The sequence below is a fragment of the Gambusia affinis genome, linkage group LG21 (genome assembly GCF_019740435.1).
Source record: "Gambusia affinis linkage group LG21, SWU_Gaff_1.0, whole genome shotgun sequence".
In the NCBI taxonomy this organism is placed as follows: Eukaryota; Metazoa; Chordata; class Actinopteri; order Cyprinodontiformes; family Poeciliidae; genus Gambusia; species Gambusia affinis.
Genome location: NC_057888.1, coordinates 12,523,505 through 12,544,361, shown reverse-complemented (window position 1 = coordinate 12,544,361; position 20,857 = coordinate 12,523,505). Strand labels below are relative to the sequence as shown.

Genomic DNA, 20,857 nt, shown 5'->3' with positions numbered 1-20,857 from the left:
ATAAATTATTTGCACAATATGTCTGCGCTAGCTTCAGCTTGGCTGGGGCCTTTGACTCGACTACTTTGCTGGTGGGAGGTTTGTCGGAGTGGAGCTGTTGTTGGGGGATGTGGACCTGTACACCCGTCTTCATTTCCTCAGCACTCCTAGCAGAGTGTTAAGACTGGTAATGCAAGCATGTCAAGTATGTAGCTTTCTTTCAAAACAGAAGTTTTAAAAATGACTCTATGAATGTGGTTTATTACTTATGACATGAGTTGTTGAACAGGTAGTTACACTTTTCATTTTTACATCATTCTCTTTGGGAGATGTTATTTTATTACCAAGGAGAGTGTTACAATCTGAATTGGAAACATTTTATAGTAAAAAGACTTTTGCAATAATGATCACATTTTAGCTCCTTGAAGATATTCATACTGCTAAAACAAATGAATAAAATTGATATCAGAAGGTGCATACCTTTTATTTGTGCATAATTTTTTAACCACTATTTCTTGAACAGAAATCATGATATTTAAAAGTTAAAAGACATTTAATGAATTGTTAAATTCCAGTATTTTTTGGATTGGCTTAAATAAATAAAATTGTTAAATTACAACTAATTAATAAGATATATTCTTTCATCTGGTTTGTGCTTCCACTTAAAAAAAGCATAGATTGTTTGATGTCTATGAAGTTTCTTTGGAGCCTGGCAGGCAGTGTACACTGTAAAAGGTTTGCCAGTCCATCAGAAGGCAGGAAAGAGAATTAAAGAACTAACAGCCAAGTTAGTAACTTTGACTATAGCACCATTACTGTTGCTAAATTAGTCAAAGTTGGATACAAGCCTACATTGTTGTACTTCAGTACAGAAACTGCCCTAGCTGCTGCAGAGCAAGCTAAAGCTAAATGAAAACTTTCTAAAATAATCCCCTGAAGGTGATTTGTGAACATATTACAAATAACTAACAAACACCATTCATCCGCAACAACCATAAAGATTAAGAAGCCCTCTTCATTAGTATCTTTGCTTTTATTGTTAGTGCTATCACTAAAGTAGTTAGTAAAATCTTTTCTTTTTGCTCCAACACAGAAACTATTGCCTACATGTTTTACAAATTCTTTACTTTTATTATGCTGACATATTTGTTTTGAAAATAACCAATGTCAACTTTCCAAAATTATTGCTTTCTCCTGGGCACTATACACACCCAATGGAAATGGATGTTTGTTTTATTATTATTATTTATTACCAGAGTTAATGTGCTAATACTGTTAGGATCATTACTGAATATTAAATTGAAAAATTGTAATGACTAACATTTAATGGGTGCAATGACTCTTTTCATGGTATTCCTCATTTGTAATACTACTTAGAAAAATATAGCAGAGAGAAGACTAACAACTGAGAAGTATTTATCTTTCTCTGACAAGGAAAGTATGACCCAAAGGTTGAGCATAGAGAAGAGAAAATGAAGGTTTTTTTTTCTAAACTAATCTCTGCTAACTTTTATATTGTTCGTTTAGCAGCTGTCTCCTTGAGATTCTTTGAGATTTTTCTCTGTCCTTGTAATTATTTACTTAAAAAAACAGTTAATAAATATACCATACCATACCATACCATACCAGCTTTATTTATAAAGCACTTTAAAACAACCACAGTTGATACAAAGTGCTGTACAATCCAAAAACACAACAAAATAAAAATAATTTTAATTAAAAGTAGTTTAAAAACAAAGACATACACTTTAAACTAAATCTCACTTTAAACTAGATCTCATATAGCGGATTCTGAGTATATTTCAGCTTGCTTCCACATCTATTTCATGTATCCTAACTTAGATCTTTAAAAGGTCTCAATGTTGAACAAAAAGACTAAATCATTTGATTGAGAGAATATTTTATAAAGAAGTTCTGAACACTCCGAATCACCAAAAAAGATTCATTCAGATCCATTCCGTTAACTCTAATATATTTTAACGTATTTAAAAAAGGAAAAAACAACTCATGAAACCTCAAAAGCACTCACCCAACAAAAGATGCCAGAAGAGGCCAACAAAGACACAAACATTTTGACTGTTTCACAAGAAACAAAGAAATTACGGTCTTGCAGTTAGAGTAAACAGAGGAACTTTTCAAAGGGTGATATAGTCTACATGCACAAACAGATTAATATTGGTGGTAAAGAAAATTTAAGAAAGAAAGACCCAAAATTGTTCCGTTATGTAAAACAATTTTGTTTAATACATCAAAAAAAGCTTTGGCCATGAATTGTCACTTCAGTGAGAATCTGAAATTTTACATCTTTAAGAGACTGCAGCATTATTTGTTTTTAATCTTTCCATCACTTTCCTTCATTCAAAGATAGGGATGAATAATAGTTCCCTTGAAAACTGTTCAGGATCAAAACCTTTACAAAAATTATGAGGATAGAAAAAAAACAATCTCAAAAGTAGCATAGGTCTTTGTTAGTCCTTGATGAAAGCATACCCAGAATTTTCTCTAAGTTATTACATATATAATCTTTGCCTACAGGCTACATGCTCATTAGATTCTACCATTGTGTTAGGAGTTGAGGAAACCCATTATGAATATGACAAAAGGAAGGTTGTTGTACTTGAACATTTTAGAACCAATGTTGAAATAAAAATAAATAAATAATAATAATAATAATGATAATAATGTTTATTTCATTTCATGCTTTTGGTGTTCCTTGCGCCATGCATCTTGCATGGCAGAACCATTGCCAGTCCTCCATATCCTGTTGGACTCTATTGTAAAGTAAGAAAAAGATATGTAAAAATATGCAAGTGCAAGTCAGTGAGACAAGTCCAGCAAGTGTATTTCAGTGTACATACTTCAGTCAAAACAATGACAAAGATTTATAGGAGAAAAAAATACAGTTTGAAAGGGCTTTTCTGTGTGAAAGAAAATCTCCTTAAGTACTTCTGTCAACTGCTGGTAAAAAACTCATGTGACTTTGATCATTCAGCAAACTACTGAATATGGTATCCTGGAGATAAGTTGGAAATAGCTCATTTGACTTAGGCAAATAGCAAAAATATATGCTTAAATCACTAGAAAACATTTTGTAGTTTTCGCCCTCTCAAGCTCTCAAAGCATCACTGTCTTAATATGTTTGTAGAACATTCACTGCAAGGCTCAAATTAATTATAGAGCCTAAATCCCAATGGAATTCTTTAAAAGTGTGATTACATTATAATGATACCAAATCTTTTGCTAAGCGTATTAATTATCACCCTGCTGACTGAACTTATCAGTATCACATTTCAAGTGTGAGATCTCATGCAGTTGGATTCATTTTTACACAGTGAATGATAATTTTGTCTCAGTCGAATGCTTAAAAAAGTAATGTGTACAGATTTGAATGCTTCTGAGAATTACTGTTGACGGGGTTTAGTGAACCAATATGTGACTCAACTCTAAACTTTGAGTCAAGGTCAAAAGAGGGCAAAAGTTCCACGAGAAATACTTTAAATAAATTTTTAATAACATATGACATAAAAATTTTAAAAATATATAATTATATTAAAGCTATGCGGAAGCATTTCTAATATGTCTGCTTTTAACATGTAATTAAGTTTTTTATGAATTTAAAAAAACCTTTTTAATATCAATTATTTATTTAACGACTCACTAAAATGTTTCAATAATTATGGATACATATATTTACTTATAGGTAAATAAATTTTTACTAAAATAAACTAGAAAATAAACTGTATGAATTTCCAATGTTGTTAAAATGTATTAACTTAATTAGAAATGTTTGATGTATTTGTGACATACACTGAAAATGGCATCTGTTTATGGAGGACTCCATATCTATTTAACTTAGAGACGTGAAACCTTCTGAATAACAAAAAGATAGACGTGAACATTTACTAGAAATAACAGTCTGCTACCTACGTAAGAATGTTTACCCATGCATTATTTCTAATTTTTTTTCACTTAAAAAAAATTTCCTGGCTACTAAAATTTTTATTATATGTTTTGGGGGTAGGTTAATTTTCCCTTCTGAAATTCTGAAAAGAATAAATTTCCTACACAGTTGGTGTACCTGAATGCGCCTTAGTTCTGACTTGTACAGGAAGCGCGGTGACGCTGGCGCGGTTGTTGAAAACAAACCCGGGGAAGTTGTTGACATGTCGCTTGAAGATAGAGTTCAGACTCGCAAACCGCTACAGAGCTTCTAACACACGGTTTTTGAAGGGAAAGCCGTGAAACATCATAAAGCTAAACATGGAGTTATCTCCGCTTATAAAAAAAATAGGTAAGCCGAACCGCTAGCTGAGTTTTGCTCAACTTATCGCTAACACAACCCTAGCGATGAAACCGTTAGCATTTCAGCTAGTTTCCCGTAACTTTACGTGCATAACTTTGCTTAAACTCCTTTCCAACTGTCTATTTTGAACTCACTTGATTGCTTTCCTTAAATCTCAGGTCACTCTTTAGTGGAAATTAGAGTTCGAGCGCTGAAGAGCATCTTAAGTAAACTGGACCATTCCCTCATCACTGTGGCTGACATTGTTCAAGAAAAGATGCTGTTTGTGTATCTGCTTGAGTGGTTCAATTTCCCGGAGGTTCCAATGAAGGAGGAAGTCCTTGGATTGCTTTTAACATTAGCAAAGGTACATAATGCAGTATGTTTCCAATTTAGAAAACGCTATGTGAGACTTTGGCTGAAGAAAAGCATCGCTATATTTCAAATATAACTAGTTTGTCATTTTTGAGCTAAATATGTCAGCTGGACTAAATAGTATTTAATTGTTAGCGCTCTATTTTTAATAATCAATCCTATTCTTTTTTTCTGTGTTTCAATATCCAGCTGGAAATGCTCCATAAGCTTACTCGGAACAAAAGTAGAATTTATCTGAAATAAAAGCTACTGACTAAAGCTGTACAGTCAGTATCTTATATTTTATTGTAAATTTCTTCTCACTGAACCACAGTAGTTAACAACAAAACTCATCAGTTATTCAGCCAGACACTATAATTGATCATTTTCACCAAATTTAACTGATTAGTGATTTACAGGTCAAACAGTGAAACATAAACATTTTGCATCCTAATATTCAAGTGCATAAAAACAAAACAAAAAAACCCCAATCCTATCATTTTCAGCCAGTCAACAACAAAAAACATACATACGTTTTACTTACAGAAGAAAGAAAAAATATCATGCATAATTGATGCATATTTTGATGTTGAGCTGTATCATGCGCATTTTGCATTCCACTGATATATTTAGCCTGATGAATAGACTTTCATTGCCCTTGATGGCCGCACTTGACATATTTGTAATGAAAGAGTCATTATTTGGAAGAGTGGTTTTGTTTATGAAAGTAATTTTAGTAAACAAACTTTACACGTAGCACATGCATATCCTATCTGATAGGTAAGCCCTATTGCAAAAACAAACAAAAAAACATCTAGATTTTAATTGTAAATGTGAATCGGATTATTAAACAAACATTTTTTGACCTAAAAGGCCATATTACAAATGCTGTAAAATGCATTTGTGCACATTTAGTGTACATAGTCCACCATCAACACAGCCTTGTGTTCTTCAGCTTTAAGACCACAAGATTACATAATTTATAAATTTGAGTCAAATTTCTAATAAATTCTAGTAGGAGAAGATTAAAGATGAATTGTATTTTTTGTGTTTAATTCAGGTCTGTTCATAAAATTCAAAAAAACAAATATCTATCTTCTGAGTTTTCCAGTGATTGCCTCGAATACAAATGAATCAAAAACTTTAGAGCATCAGACTGGTTACAATTTTTTTTTTCTCATTTTGTGAGTGTTTATTTTGTTTGGTTTTTTTTATGTTCAAAGCATCCTAGTTCAGCGCAGATGCTGAGGGATGTCGGGACGGTGGACTTTCTCTCTCAGCTTTCTCCTACAATCGAGCCCAGACTGCGAGCTGTCATCGATGGAACCCTGGACCAGCTGTTCCAGCTTCCTGAGCTAGTCCCCAGTCATTCAGCTGTCTACTCTCATGGACCGTGCAGCACAACTACAACAGGTGTCACAAGCTGAACTAAACGTTTCTTTTACCTGCGAATGATTTTTATTTCACTGTGCTAAATTGCAGCTGGGAAGTTGTCTTTTTACCTTCTCTGTTTAGCAGAAAATAGATGCTCTGTATCCAAGACGTGCAGTAACAAATGTCCTGTCTCCTCTGCAGCCCCAACACTTGTTCCAGTTGACGATAATTTGCCTAAAATGGGTTATTTCCACAAGAGTATGCACTACAATACAAATGTACCACCTCAGAAGATGGCAGGTAAAGATTACCTCGAAAAAGCGTTGCTTTTTCTAAAGGCGTATTCTATCTTTAACAAAAAGATTGATTTGTATTTTTATTTTTTTCCCTCCTTTTATGCGTGCAGTGCGTGAATCTGTGAGATGTCTGAAATTTTCTGTATTTCCATGGCTGACTTTAACAAACACGGACCGACACATACTTTCTTCCAATGAGAGGTAAGACATAACACAGCTTTTATTTTTCTTATTATCTATTCAGCTCCTGGCACGCTTCAGTTTGTAAGTTCCAGAAACTTTTGAATTTATGCCCAGCTCTGCTAACAGGATCACATTTATTTTCTGCTGTTCTTTTTTTATTTCAATTACTTGGTTATATAATGTTCATATTCAAAGTTTTTTTCTGCTTATATTAAATATATCCGCACTCATTAACTTGATCCAGCTCTCTGGGGAGCAGCAATCCTAACATGGTGAGGACAACCTGTGAACTTCTGTGTGACGTCATTCTGCAGGACTTTCCAGCAGAAATCTTCCTGCAAAGGCCTGGAATCGTTAAGGTAGTTTGCATTATCATGTCTAAATAATTGTGTTAGTTGAACATAAAATGCTTTGCAAAAGTATTTACACATCTCAAGCTTTTTAACATATTTGTCAGATCGCAACTAAAAACATTAATTTAAATTGGGGGATTTTTGGTGATTGAACAACACAAATTTAAAGTCATGGCTTAACTGTAAATAGGACAGAGACCGAATTGAGGTTTCCAAAGAATGTGTACTAACTGTCTAACAGATCTCAACTCCTTTTGGTAGAATGCCTTTAATAAAACCAAGTGCCATCAAATGCTTTGTTGTATTTATTTAAATCTCAACATAAATACAGTGTTGCTGCACCGTATGTATTGATACATCTGGAAAATAACTTTACAAATCAAGACTAAAGAGGGTCATCATCTAAAAATGAAATGTTTGTGTTCAGTATTCCAATTAAAACATGAGCAATTGCAAAACAAAATAGAAAAAAAAGGAACTTAAAATCAATGTAAAGTTGCATAAAGTTTATACAAAATGCATTAAGTCTAAATAATCATCTACACACCATTTCTTCGAAGCTTGGTGATGCAGTGGAAATGCTTTTCATGAGCAGAAAAGCTAGTCAGTTGATTAAGATAAAATTAAGGTCATGTATATAAAAATAGTTGGGTGTATAGTAAAAAAGGTAAATAGACTTTATGTATTTTATATTGTTAGTCTAGAAATTTGCATCACTTTTAAATGCTTTGAGAATATTCTTTACTTAAACCAAAAGCGACGTTTAGACATACTGGAGAAGAAATGCAAGACTTCTTTTTCTGCAGTTGCTAGAATGACGTAATTTCTGTTAGATTTATGTGATTGTTGCTTCACTGTAAATAAATAAATAAATAAATCAAACCAAAAAAACAGCTTTCTTTTGGAAAACATCAGCTTTGGATACTGTGTCCTCGATCCTGTTGGAGCTTGTGGGGTTGCACGTCTCTCGAGGTTTCTTTTTCTTGTGGGTAGAAAATTGCTGTGAGGATACATATTGGCCACCATGTACATCATGGAAGGTGTGAAGGTCAGTGCTGCTCAGGCGTTCTGTTGCCTTACTTCTACCAAGAAATAGTCGTTCACACTTTGAATAGGCACTGACCTTTTGGACTCAATACTGTGGAGACGTGTCAGCAACGGATGCCGACATTCTTAAGTCTTCATTTTGTGACAAGTTCAGACATTCCTCATTTATAGATGCCTCTTCATTTTTCTGTTGGGATTAGGTGTGTTTATTTTTGACATGTTGAGAAATATAGATTATAGCTTGATAGCATCAGAGTGACTTTGTTGACTGGGACTTTGTCTGAGTGTTTGTGGGAATATAATTTTGCCCAAATGAGCAACTATCAGTGTTGCAATTTGGTTAATAAAGTGGGCCTTAAAATTACATCGGTCTCAGAGCAGCATTAACACACTGTCACCCAGCAGTCTTATGTTTAGAGGAAAACATATCTGGGAAATGCTTTTCTTTGTGTTGCTTTCCCCTCCTTTTGAGTACTTACTTCAGTTAAGGGAAAAAAAATGACTTAAACTCAGACACATGTCTTCATTAGCAACAGGCGACAGGAAATTAGAAGTGTGAACAAATTACTGCTTTAGTAATTCAATTTCCAGTTGCCCTTTTTGTTTATTGATTCCTCCTATATTTTCTCTCTCGTTGTCTGGGTCAAGATTATGTATTAGATTATGTATTAAAAGATGTATATTATTGCTTCATGGATTATACAAACTGATACAAATCTATAAATGAATAAATTAGATTTTTTTTTTTTCATTAGTTATCCAGCAATAAAGTATGATGACAACTGATGCTCCCTTTTTATCTATTCTTTTTTCTTTTCAGAACCTTTTGTCGCTGCTCAGGGTGGGTTCAGGTAAAGGTGAGGTCGGCTACCTCCACTCATCTGCTCTGTCCTGCCTGCGGCAGCTTTGTGTGGGTCTGAAGAGGAGGCTGCGCTTTCATCAAGATCCAGGCTTCTACTCAGCAAAACAGGGTAAAGGACCTTATTAACCGGCTCTATGTATAAACACTTCTGTTTATGTGCTCTATGCCATGTTCTTAATTTTAATAAGACATTCTAAAGAAAGGTTTTGTTATGTATTGCCTTTGTTGTATTCTACAGTGCATAAAGAAAATTCCATGTTCACTCATCAACATATTTTGGGACTTTGAGTTATTTATTCTGGAACCCTTTGCATCAGATTTTAAGAGGTTTAGATTTTTGGTTTCCAAAGTGTGTTCTGGGGGCCATTCTAGGCCCTTTGATTGATCTCGTGCAGCTAACGACCAGAATTTGTAGTTGACTGATGTAGGTGACCTTATTTATTTATTTATTTATTCATTCTTTAAAATTTTAAATTGCAATGAAATGAAAAATGTTAGATAAAAACAGAATATTTGTCTTTTTATTTATTATGCTCTTAGCTTATTTTATAGATTCATAGTAAAAAGGACCAAAACATGTAGCCACTTTAACTCAAAAGCAGACTTGGGAGTCCATTAATATCAAACATAACTAAATAGAGCAAAAGCGACATATTGCATTCTTGTTGCTGAGAATAGACTAAAAAAATCTAGATATAAAAATAGAAAACAGCCAGCAGGAAAAAGTATTTGTAGGCCTTTCTCTTAGTTAGACAAACATTCAAATATCCATTCATGTTTTGGCTCTGTAATGATTTACTGATGATATTGTAGTTTGTAGTTTCATCATTGAGCAGGTATAAAACAGAAATCACAAGTTCTTAAAGACTTTTGTTTAAAAATTTGAACTAAAAGAAAGTGACATTTTTGTGGTCTGCGAGCACTTTCAACTTGAAGGTTTTGTCTTCAGTGTCAGAAACCATTTGTTTAGTTGAATGTATACAATCTTTTTTTAATAAAAAAAAAAAAAATCCAAGCTTAATTCTTACTTTTATAGACACTAATCTTTTATAATCAAGTAAGAAAAAAAACATTTGCAGTACATCCATAGAAACCCAAAATGAGTGGTATTATTGGCCAGGGTTTATGCAAACCTGTCTAGAGGTATAAAGGCAATTTAGTGGGACATGTTGCCATATTATTACATTTTTCCAAGTATGCTTTTATATAGGAAAAACCCCAGATGACAGGAATAGTAATGGTGAATTTCTCTGTGACTGTTTAGATTCGGTGTCGCAGAACTCGTCCTTCTCTTACACCCAGGAGGTTCGGGGGAACCAGCGCTCACAGGCCTCCTCTCCTGTGGCTGAGTGCTCTCCTCGGCCCTCTGTGGTGGGTCGCACAGGCCAGAGAGCCAGGGGAGATGGTCAGGACGGAGACGCAATCTCTAACAGGTGTACCTCTAACTAAGATTCTCATGTTTTTAACTTCCCAGCTATAAAACAGTCAAGTATGACTAAGAATATTTTCTGCTTTTCCAGCATTATCAGCAACAGGAGCCCTCTCAGAGCTCATTTTCATTCTATTTATGGCAAATCCTTTTGCCCAATCCAGCCTGTAATTCTTTCATTTGTTTGATCCGAATGGATATTAAAGATTATGTGTGTGATTAATCCAGTGGCAGCTCACATGGAGGTGGGGCAAGGGCCCCGGCCCCACAACAGACGCCCCGTTCCCCTGCAGACGCAGCTCACCTGGAGCTTCCCGACCTGAGCGTGGAAGACGTTCTGGAGCTTCAGTTGCAGCAGCTCAGCATGGCCCAGTTTACTGTTGCCACCATGCAGCACGCCATACCATTGCTGAAGACAGGTGGGAGTCTGTTATTTTTGCTTTCTTCTCTGTTTGAATAAACTTGAGATATTGTAAATATCCCCAGTCCTGCTTCCCTACATCTACTAGATTCTATCCTGTGTTATTTGATCTTGTCAAAAAAAGAAAGAAAAAAGAACCCCCTTCCTCTGCTTTTGTTCTGCTTCTCTCCTCCTCTCAGAAGGTTTGCATGCGTTCCACCGTGTTCTGGAGCTGTTGTGTGATGCTCTCCTCCTGCTCGGGGACAGCGTTTGCGAGCTGGTCTGGGACGATCGCAGCCTGGTGGGGATGGAGCTGGCAAGTCAACACAACTCATGACAGCCTCTTATGTAGATGAATGGATACACTTCACTGAAACGGGGAGTTGGCTTGGCCACCAGACAGTTTGTCACAGACACACAAGCATACGGTGCTCAACTGTCAAGGAGAACTGTGGGCATGCGAGCGAGCTGAATGAATTATACTCGCTTGCAAAGAGCTGTACACGCAAACTTATTGTCTGCAGCACCTGGGTTAATCAAGCATCATAACTGCTGGGTTAGAAAACGTCTTCATTCATTATGTATGTTAAGTCAAGACAATAGATCGTGTTAAAAAGGATTGTGCCTTTTAACCGCACAGGGTTATTTATTATGTTCCCTGGCAGCCTATAGAGTATGTTTTCTGCTGTGGGATTTACGCACTTGTCAAGCCGGGGCCCCCGCGGCCCTCTGCTGTTTAATACATACTCAGAGTCGTGCAACCTAAGAACTATTTTGTTATCTTTATGTGGGGAGCAGATTTTGTTTGCCAGACCCCTCTGTTTCCCTGTGGGATCGAGCCCAACCAAGCGATGCACAGGACATGCACTGCCCCCTGCTGGTGTATACACTCTATTGTTCTATGTCTGCATCCAGAACAAAGTGACTGAGAATAGATTGTTCCAATTTATTCATGCTGCGATAGGGTGGATCTGTATCTCCTCCCAAAATAACCCTGAAATCTGATTACATTCAATTCCTCAAACCCGGGAATGAACATTTCTTTTTATTTTTTTTTTCTCTGCTGGCTCCTTGCCAGGAGCACTGTTTGAGTCTGAGAAAATGCGCTCGCTGTTGTGTTGGTGTGTGTTTGTTGCATGTGTGGCTTTTATCTACTTTTCTGTCAGTTTATGCTTTGGTTTACATTTCTCTCTCTGTTTGTTTCAGAAGGAGAAGCTGCAAGCCTGCATGGAGCAACTGGGGGATGTACTCTTCTTTCACCAGAACTGTTCAGCAGAGGCACCTCACAGCTCCCTGGTCTCCCACAGAATGGCCTACTTAGGGACTGCCATGTTTACCATTAGACTCCTACAGACCATACTCCCTCCAGAGAAGGTGTGTACAGTGCCTTGGCAGTTGTTCATGTTTAAGTTACAACTACACTCTTTAATTAGGTTTAGTTGGGATTTTTGTGATAGACCAAAATGAATGGTACTGAATTTGGAGGTAGGAGGAAAATGATATAAGGTTTACAAAATGCTACACAACAAGCAATCTTAATAGTGTGGCATGCCTTTTTATTCAGCCCCCTTTATTTTAAATTCCCTAAATAAAATCCTGGACAACTAGTTGCCTTCAAAAGTTACCTATTATAGTCATAAGCCAGAAAAATAGAACATTTATCAGAAGAGCAAAGAAGAGGCTCACTGTAGCTCTAAATTAAATTAGATTGTTTTAATTTAGGACTATTTATTGCTATTAGCTCTCCACTAATGAAACCTTCATGGAGTGTCAACAAGAAAGCTACTTGAGATAATGGCTATAACAACTACCACATATAGGACACAGAAAACGTGGAAAATGTTCTCTGGTCAGATGAAACCAAAATCTAATCTTTGTTTTTAATACATGCAAAGTGTGTGAAGCATGTGTGAGTAGATTTTCATGTGAAACATGGTGGTGGAAGCATCACACTATGAGACAGTGACAGGGAAGATGCTTGAGTTTATCAAATGTGGAGAGCTAAATACAGAGCAGTCCTGGTTGGAAACATACCTGGATCTTTAGATGCTACCAAATATTTAAGTCTAACCCAAAACATACAGTTGGAGGTGGACCAGACTGGTTCAGATCTAAGCATATCATCTCCTAGACTGTCCCAGTCAAAGTCCTAAATCCATTCAGCAATAAATTTCTCTGCACTTTTGTGTTGTTGGTCTGTCACACACACAATTCTAAGAAGATACTTGGTAGCTTTTGGTCACAACACCACAAAATATAACAAAAACCAAAATCAATAGTTTTGTGTTTGTGCCACCAAATCATCAGTTCATTGCTGTTTGTCTAAAAGTTATTGTTTTCGTGATCTCTGAACAGGCCAGTGAAAACCTCCCTGAAAATGCAGCAACAGCTATTTTCCACTTATGCTTGGACTCATCGCTGGGAAGTCTATTGCCCACCATGCAAGAGACAGCTGTGGCCTACTTGGAGCAAGTGAACTCAGACAGCCACAGCCTCTACAGGAGGGTGAACAGAGCTGCATTTTGGATGGAATCAACTTGTAACTTTGTGAAGGAGGCACAAGCTGAAGTATGAGCTGTAGAACTCATAAGCCCAAGATAGTATTCATGTTTTACAGAAATATAGCTTGCAATTATGGAAGCGTCTCTTAAGACTGTAATCGATCACATTTTTCTTTCTAAAGGGGGAAAAGAACTGGTTGGACCTACTGGAACTTGCAGACCACGCGATAGACGGTCTTCCATTTCATCAGCACCTACCAATCGTCAAGGAATGTGTTCACATGTGCTCTTACTTGTAAGGCAGTAATCTTTAGATATGTTAGTCCATTTTGATTTTTCATAAGATGCTTTGAAATAATTTGACTTTCCTTGATGAGGTGGAAGTTTGATCAGCCCAGCCCCCTCCTCCAGACTGAGAGCCAGAAACTCTTCCTCAAGCTGCTGTCACATCCCTCGCCGCCTGTCAAAACGGAAACATATGAGTGTACTTTAAACCTGGTCAAGGTCAGAGCATGATGTTTTATAGATGGTTGTTGTTTAAATGAGCATAAAGGGTCATGGCTGAAACATACCAGCCTTATGTTGCTTGAAAAGGGGAGCTGCCTGCTCGCTCTCCGGTACCTAAATAAGTAAAATGGAGACAAATGAGGTACAGCTCTTTGACAGCATGCTATAAAAACCCTGCTTGACATTTTGAATCAGTCTCTCTTTTCATTTTGCCAATCACACTCTAGAATTGAGAGGGAATTGTATTTCATGAATGCGAGCAGAAGTGAGAGGATAGTGATAATTTATGATGTGATTACATATACCCCCAGGACTGCCTTGGCATCCAGAATCTATCGAGACAGGAAGCAGCGGCATGCGCCGGCGTTAACTTCCTTCTCCACCACAGGGTCCTGTATGAAGTGACTGTTTTTGGACTGCAGGACTCTGCTCAAACGGTATTTGGATCTATGTTTGTGTTTTATGTTTAGATGTAGGAAGGGTTTTTGTGTTTTTTGTTCAGTGTTGTGTGTTCAGTGCCTTGCACAAGAATTTACACCCATCAAGATCTTTCACGTTTTGTCATGTTGCCACCACATAATACAAATATGTTTTTGTAAGTATTACATGAGGTCATTCCATCAAATATTTAAAAAAAAAAAATTTTGGTCCTGAAAAAGTCTTAGATAGTCACCGTTTGTATTGCATTATCTTTAGTTGGGGCTTAATTTTTAACACTTTAATTTTTCCATTCTCTTCTGGTATTCATTCATTCAGTAGGCTAAGGAATTAAGGTAGTAATACCTTAATTCCTGACATTCCACATGTCAGCAACATGGATTGTTGCTTCTTATGACTTAGTTTCAACAATGACTTTCTTCTTCCATTAAAAATGTCAGGATTTTAAGTTCTACACCAAGACCTTAAGAAAGTCATGTATACGTTTTGAACCCCACATATCCTTTAGTTTTCTCTTCATAATTACATGTTATTTTGTGTTAGTCTAAAACATAAAATTCAGATGAATTAAGTTTGTAGCATGACAAAACCTGAAAATGTTCAAGATGGTACAAATCCTTTGGCAAGACACTGTTTATCCAGATAATTGAATCACCTTTAGTACTTGGTCGCATCTGTTTGACTTGGGCTTGCTTTGTGAACTCAGCTCTTTACCTGTGATCTATAGGTGAACGTTGCTGCCAAGGATATCCTGCTATTCCTCCTCAAGGGACGATTAATGATGACGGCTCGAGCCTGGGACAGACTCAATGAGGCACTTTACCCGGTCATACCCATATTACAGGTGTTGTTCACTTTGCGGAGATTACAGAGTAATTTCACTGCTGGGCTCTTAAACCAGCCGCCTGTTTGGAACTCATTGCACTATTTATATGGGGAAATGACAGTGCGTGTTTAAAGAAGCTATCATCTGTAGGGGAATGTTAATATTCTCAGAGCATAAAAAATGCTTATTGTGCCGCCTGTAAGGAAAAACATGGTCATTCCCCCATTTACATACTTTATGCTATATTGTTTCCTTTTTTGGGTGGCAGTAACAAACTTTTATTACTTGCTCAGTTTCAGGCAACGGGAAGCAGCCTCCTCATGAATATACATGAGAGCTTGACTAGGCTGTCAAGTGTGATTTAATTCAAACAGGCCGTTGCAGGTTGGGCCCTCTATGTCAACAAGAGATGATATGAAACGACCCCTAATCAAAGTGATGCAGATTTTACTTACTGTTGCAATGCTTAGCAGGAATTCCCCTCTGTTCACTACTTTGTCTTCCAACCCAGTCTGACAGTTACTAGTGTATGTGTTTGTGGCTGTATTGGCAGGGCTACGCCAGCACAGAGGAGTCACTTGGAAAGTGTGTCCTGCTGATAAGTGACATGTCGGATGTGACAGGAGACGATGTTTTCCCCACTACAGGCAAGCTGAAAGCAGCGCTCCGACTCCTCTTCTCTAAACAGCCCACGTAAGTCGGAGCTCTGGGTCTTCCCATTGTCTGAGCTTGTTTGATTGTTAAGTGCTCAGACATGTGTAGGTGTTTTTTTTTTTTTTGTTTGTTTGTTTTTTTTTTCCTTCATGCATGCATATGTTTGCCTGGTATGATTCTTCTGCATCTTTCTGTGAAGGATTGTTAGTTTAATTTTTTTTTTTATGATCTGAGGGTTTTGGTTGAGGGAAAAAAACAAATGGCAAAAGGTGACCATTTTGCTATTTGACACATTTAGAGGTTGTATTTAACTTCACTTATAGTACATTGCAAAATATTCACACTCCTTCAACTTTTTTACATTTTGTTATGTTGCAAACAGCAAGCTTTTGTGTATTTTATTGGGATTTTTAGTGAAACTGACCCCCCCATGATTCCCTGTTACTTCACATGCTGGCTAAGCCTGCACAATGCATTGCCTCATCACAATAGGGATGGGTGAAATATTCATAACACAAATAACTGTTTGGAATGCAATTATTGTTTTACTGACATATTTAAAGTATTATAAAATCTCATTGTGAGGTCAATAAATCCACCAAATCCTCTATGAGATGTGTGATTGTTTTTCTGCATGTATATTGATTGTAGTTAACACCAGTGAATATCAGATACATTTTAGATCATGTTTTTATTTCCACCTCTAGACATCTTTAATGTGGATTGATTGTAATGTTGGTATAATTTTAACAGACAGAGAGGTGTGACGTTGCAAAAATTTCATTTATTACTAATTTCAAGCAATTTACAATTCACCTTAAAGGGTTTGTTAAGGTTTCCTAAAACTTGCTCTCAACAGTGTCAGAATAGCTGCAGTGCAACACATCTTGCCCCAGCTAACCAGCCATGCTGATGCAAAACCCACCAGAGGATTCGCAGATCAATCAGCAATCACGTCTCTTCCCAACCTCTTCTGCCTCAAAAACCCTGTAGACGTCACTCTGGACACCATCAATAAGTCCATTCTAAAGGTATAAAGCCACATATAGAAAAAATGACTAAAAGAAACATTTTAGGAGGCGTGACAGCTTATTTTGTGTATTTGTTTATGGTTTTTTGTTTTTGTTTTTTTAGGTGGAATCAGTAGAGAAGTTGTTTTGCATCCTGAACTCAGACACTGTAGACATCTCTCTCAGAAGATCGGCTGCAGAGCAGCTTTCTGTCGCGCTACAAAGTGAGAAGCCTACAAAATCTAATTAGATTAGATACAAAAAAACAAGTAAAGAACATTATTGTTTATATAATAAACAAAAAGTCCTTGCATACTTTTTGAGTGACCCGCATGGTCTCTTTCTTGCATGCAGAAAGAAAGTAGTTTCTAGCTTTTTATTTTTTAATTTTTTATTGTTGTCCAGAGTGTTATGCTCATTATAAATTGAGTAGCAAAGTTTAAAAGTTTGATGACTGTGTGTATTCCTCTTGTGAAAGCTGCAATTGGCAGATGCTTCTGCTGCATTTCTTCCTTACTGCTGCAATATGTTTAGGCAAACAGAAGACAAAAGCGAATGTTTGTTGCTGAAATATGATCTCTTTCTGTCTCACAGACAAATCAATGCACCCGGTACTGAAGAATCTTGGCATCACAGAGAAAGTCATTTCTTTTATCACAGACAATGTAAATGGCAACAAGGTAAAAAAATAAAAAAACATACACCTTTGGCAAGAAAGTAAATGATTGTTGAATAAATCCTTTAGTCAAGTCAAAAAAAACAAACCAGTGTACATGTGTTTGGTTGTATTGTATATTTTTGTGCTTGTGTGGACTACAGCCACTGAGGCACGGATGATTGGAGAATGAAATGGCCTATGCTAATAGTGTCAGACAGGCCATGCTCAACAGTGATTTCTGCCCTCAGCCCAAAATTACTTCAGTCTGCTGATCATTTCCAGTTCTGGAATCAGAAAGCGCCGTGGGTGATTGTCCAACAAGTCTAGCTACATGTAGGAGAGCGGATATTGACAACAAAACCTTAACTACGCTATCATAAAAAAGCTGTTTGCAGCTTAGGTTTTTAAAAGCTAAGTCACAGTCAGTAAATTGTGGGTTAGCTAAAAAAAAAATTTTGACTGTGTATCTGCATTCTGCAGCTTCATATGTTATTAATCTTGTTCTTATGAATGTGTTGCTCCCCAGAGCCTCGATTGTCTTCTGGAGCCGTGTGTATGCATCTTGAGAAAACTGGTGTATGCTGATCCATCTCTGAGGCACAGCCTGGCGCAACACAACCGCCTGCTCCTCACACTGTTCAGGGGTACGCACAGCAACACACCTCATTTAGTACCAGCTACACACTCTGTGTTGAGTGGCTCATGAACAAAAATCCCCAAGCCGTCCACTTGTGTGTTTGTTTTAGACATGTTGTTGTGCTTCAGTAAGTGGCATATAAAATGAAGTGTGAGTATATATCTATGATGCAACTTGTTGATGTGTTGCTCAGCTTTACACCCAAACAGTGCTAACAGCTTGATTTTTAACAAGAGTTGCTGAAAAGTAGGGCAGCAAAATAATGTATCTTAGAATGTGTAGCTCAGTTTTTGTTTTCTTTATTTATATAAAAATTCACTTGTACTAGCTGTTGACTGTTGACTTTTAAGCCTGATTTGGGAAAAAAGAGATTTTAGCTAAATATGTACAAGGTTTTATACTCGCTAAATTTCTTTTTTTTTTTTTTATTTCAGTCTTAAGTCTAAAGGTGTGAATTGGATTATAGATTTATATTTTTAAAAATGCATTCATTAACTTTGGTTATTATATGAATGTTTTCTTCATTGTAGCTTCCTTGATATTGAAGGAGATGAAAAGCAATAACGGTGAGGTGGCCGTCCTCATGTGTTTGCTGCTTTTTGATGAGATCGCCTGCATTGAAACATGGTTGGTTCATATTTTCTCGCGATACATTAGAACAATACATTTTCCTGTATCAAAGTTACACACAAGGGTTTTCTGTGAATTACGTTAAACAAATTTTAAATATAGTTTGGCATCTGTAGTAAAATATTTAATGGGAAATTTGCTTTTTTTGTTTTTTTACAACTGTTATTAATCATAATTTATTCAAGAAAAAATGCAACACTTCCACAAACAAGTGTCAATGATATATAATTATACTTGTACAAACCTGAAATGACGGCTGGATCTCCAAAATCGAATAAAAACTCTTCAGATTTGGATATCACAGAAAATGCCGAAAGCAAGTGTTTTTTTTTCAAATATTCAGTGTTTAGAATAAATAAACCTTTTTTTTTTTTTACAACTAGCATATTTTATGGTTTTCTTCCACCTGGTTTCTTTTTAGATTAAAAAAAATATATTTTTAAATAGCTTAAAAACAATTTTTAGTTTTCCTTTAATTATAAATACAAATCAGAGTACCTTTTTCTTTGCCTTTTATGAACTTCATAAAATTCTGATGTGCTAATCAACATTTATGAACAGAATGTGTTTTATTTGAATTGCACAGTCGTTTGTGAACAAAATGCCACTTGATTTTAATTAAAAAAATATATTTTTCATCCATGATTATTGTTTTTATTAGGTCAGATAAAACCACTCCAGATGCGACTCTTTCACCATTTTCTCTGCCAGTAGCTGCAGTACGGAGGTAGGCCTCGTCAAGAGACCTGGAAGAAAAAAAAAAGAAAAAAAAATTACTTTTACCGAGCTTTAGCTCATGATGTCATCTTGAATAATACCCAAATACTATTGTTTCCTAAAGGTACAACATTCCCTTCAAGACAGCAACTCATCACGCGGTCAGCCCGTACTGCTGCATCTTGGCTCCTTCCTCTGACCTTTTGACCCTGAGTCACGCCCGCCAAGCCTTGCAGGTGGCCTGGAATACTGCATGGCATTCTGGGATAGATAATCTCCTGGAAAAATCAAACGGTGTTGCCTGTGATACTGATGAGTAAGGCTCTACCTTTAACTATTTATATACAGTGGAATATTTTAAAATACTTTTCAGTGTACTATTGTCTGCAGTAATTTCTCTTTCTCTCTCTCTCTCTCTGCAGTAGATTTAGTGATATATCAAAAACACCCGTTTGAAAAAAGAATGCTAAGCAGATATTTGATCAGAGCAATAAGTCCATAACAGGATTTTCATACGAACAGAGATCCTTCCACGTATTACTCTTGAACAACACTGTCTCCAGCGGGGAGTTCAGCAGCATATTAGCACCAGAGTTGTGGCATATTGTGTTCATCCGTCTTCATTTTCTCCTAATTTGACCTAATTCAAACAAATGAGAATGTCTCTCTACAGTTTTAACCAGCTTGATTAAGACATTTGAAACACACCATTGGTGGATCAATCCATCTGAGATCCTGTGTGGTGCTGTGACTGGGTGAAGAGCAGATGCTTAACGTGCATTACTCTTAATATTTGCATGTGCTGCTCTATAGCATTATGGTTTAATTATGTCTTACTCCTATTTCGTGCTACTTGATTGTAACTAGTGTGACTTACGAGGATAAAAGAAATGTCTTATCTTCTGTTGGTTTGCAAATTATTGTTGCCTCTGGGTTATTACAGCTATACAATCTGGCCACAACTTACTTTTTTTAACCACTCCAACTTGACTCCAACAGATTTCACCCTGATTTGAAGCTGTCGAAGTCGCAGCTCTTGTTGCTCCGGGCAGCGCACCCTCCAGCTGCGCTCCGTGACTGCATCCAGGCCATCGAGACTGCAGCGGGGCACAAATGTGTGGCCTCTACCCTGTCCAGGCTCAGCCTCTACTTGTGGTTTAACAGACTAGCTCTCCCACATGTTCCCACCCACAGCTGCAGAGACATCCTCCAGTTGCTCGGCTGGCAGACAGTGTTGACCAGGTACTCTGCATTTGCATTAAAAAAATATTCATATTTGATATGTAATACTTGCGAATGCCCATGTCACTATAATTATTATTAAACTATTATTCATCGGTCTGTCTGATAAAATCACATTAAGTAAGGTTTGTGGCTGAAACGAGACAAATTGTGCAAAATTTTAAGTTCAAGGTTCCCCCCCAGGAAACTTGCTAAGTCCCGGTAGTTTGGTGAAGTCATTCATCTAGCGCCCTGTCATGTTTTTGAGTTAAAAGATTAATACCTAAACACTATAAAATCTTAAACAATGCAAACAGTTTAAAAAGACTTAGATAAATAAGCCTGGTGGGGGCACAAGTAAAGCCTGGTGACCCGCCAGGCTTATCAGACACTGGGGGAAACCCTGAGTTTAAGGGGTATGAATACTTTTGCAAGGCACTGCTTGTACATCAGTTGTCTTTTATTTGACTCAACCATTTCCAATAATGTTCTTGTTTTA

The 20,857-nt window shown here is 36.7% G+C and overlaps 1 protein-coding gene across 5 annotated transcripts in view; it reads left to right on the top strand.

The window, feature by feature from the left end:
- The first annotated feature begins 4,109 nt into the window (after positions 1–4,109).
- Positions 4,110–20,857, top strand: part of rttn (rotatin) — a 36,947-nt gene continuing 20,199 nt past the window's right edge. For 4 of the 5 annotated variants that reach the window (XM_044104711.1, XM_044104710.1, XM_044104708.1 and 1 more), the window contains exons 1-25: positions 4,110–4,270; positions 4,441–4,628; positions 5,839–6,028; positions 6,191–6,289; positions 6,396–6,486; positions 6,713–6,827; positions 8,689–8,839; positions 9,995–10,163; positions 10,388–10,578; positions 10,760–10,875; positions 11,766–11,933; positions 12,915–13,127; positions 13,243–13,355; positions 13,438–13,564; positions 13,879–14,004; positions 14,733–14,849; positions 15,385–15,524; positions 16,345–16,516; positions 16,620–16,719; positions 17,090–17,175; positions 17,680–17,797; positions 18,321–18,417; positions 19,082–19,147; positions 19,262–19,453; positions 20,137–20,379. In XM_044104711.1, the coding sequence (XP_043960646.1) occupies positions 4,240–4,270; positions 4,441–4,628; positions 5,839–6,028; positions 6,191–6,289; positions 6,396–6,486; positions 6,713–6,827; positions 8,689–8,839; positions 9,995–10,163; positions 10,388–10,578; positions 10,760–10,875; positions 11,766–11,933; positions 12,915–13,127; positions 13,243–13,355; positions 13,438–13,564; positions 13,879–14,004; positions 14,733–14,849; positions 15,385–15,524; positions 16,345–16,516; positions 16,620–16,719; positions 17,090–17,175; positions 17,680–17,797; positions 18,321–18,417; positions 19,082–19,147; positions 19,262–19,453; positions 20,137–20,379 (3,419 nt within the window). In that variant the 5' untranslated portion in view covers positions 4,110–4,239. The remainder of the gene's footprint in view (positions 4,271–4,440; positions 4,629–5,838; positions 6,029–6,190; positions 6,290–6,395; positions 6,487–6,712; positions 6,828–8,688; positions 8,840–9,994; positions 10,164–10,387; positions 10,579–10,759; positions 10,876–11,765; positions 11,934–12,914; positions 13,128–13,242; positions 13,356–13,437; positions 13,565–13,878; positions 14,005–14,732; positions 14,850–15,384; positions 15,525–16,344; positions 16,517–16,619; positions 16,720–17,089; positions 17,176–17,679; positions 17,798–18,320; positions 18,418–19,081; positions 19,148–19,261; positions 19,454–20,136; positions 20,380–20,857) is intronic. The other variant, XM_044104709.1, reaches the window with a different exon arrangement.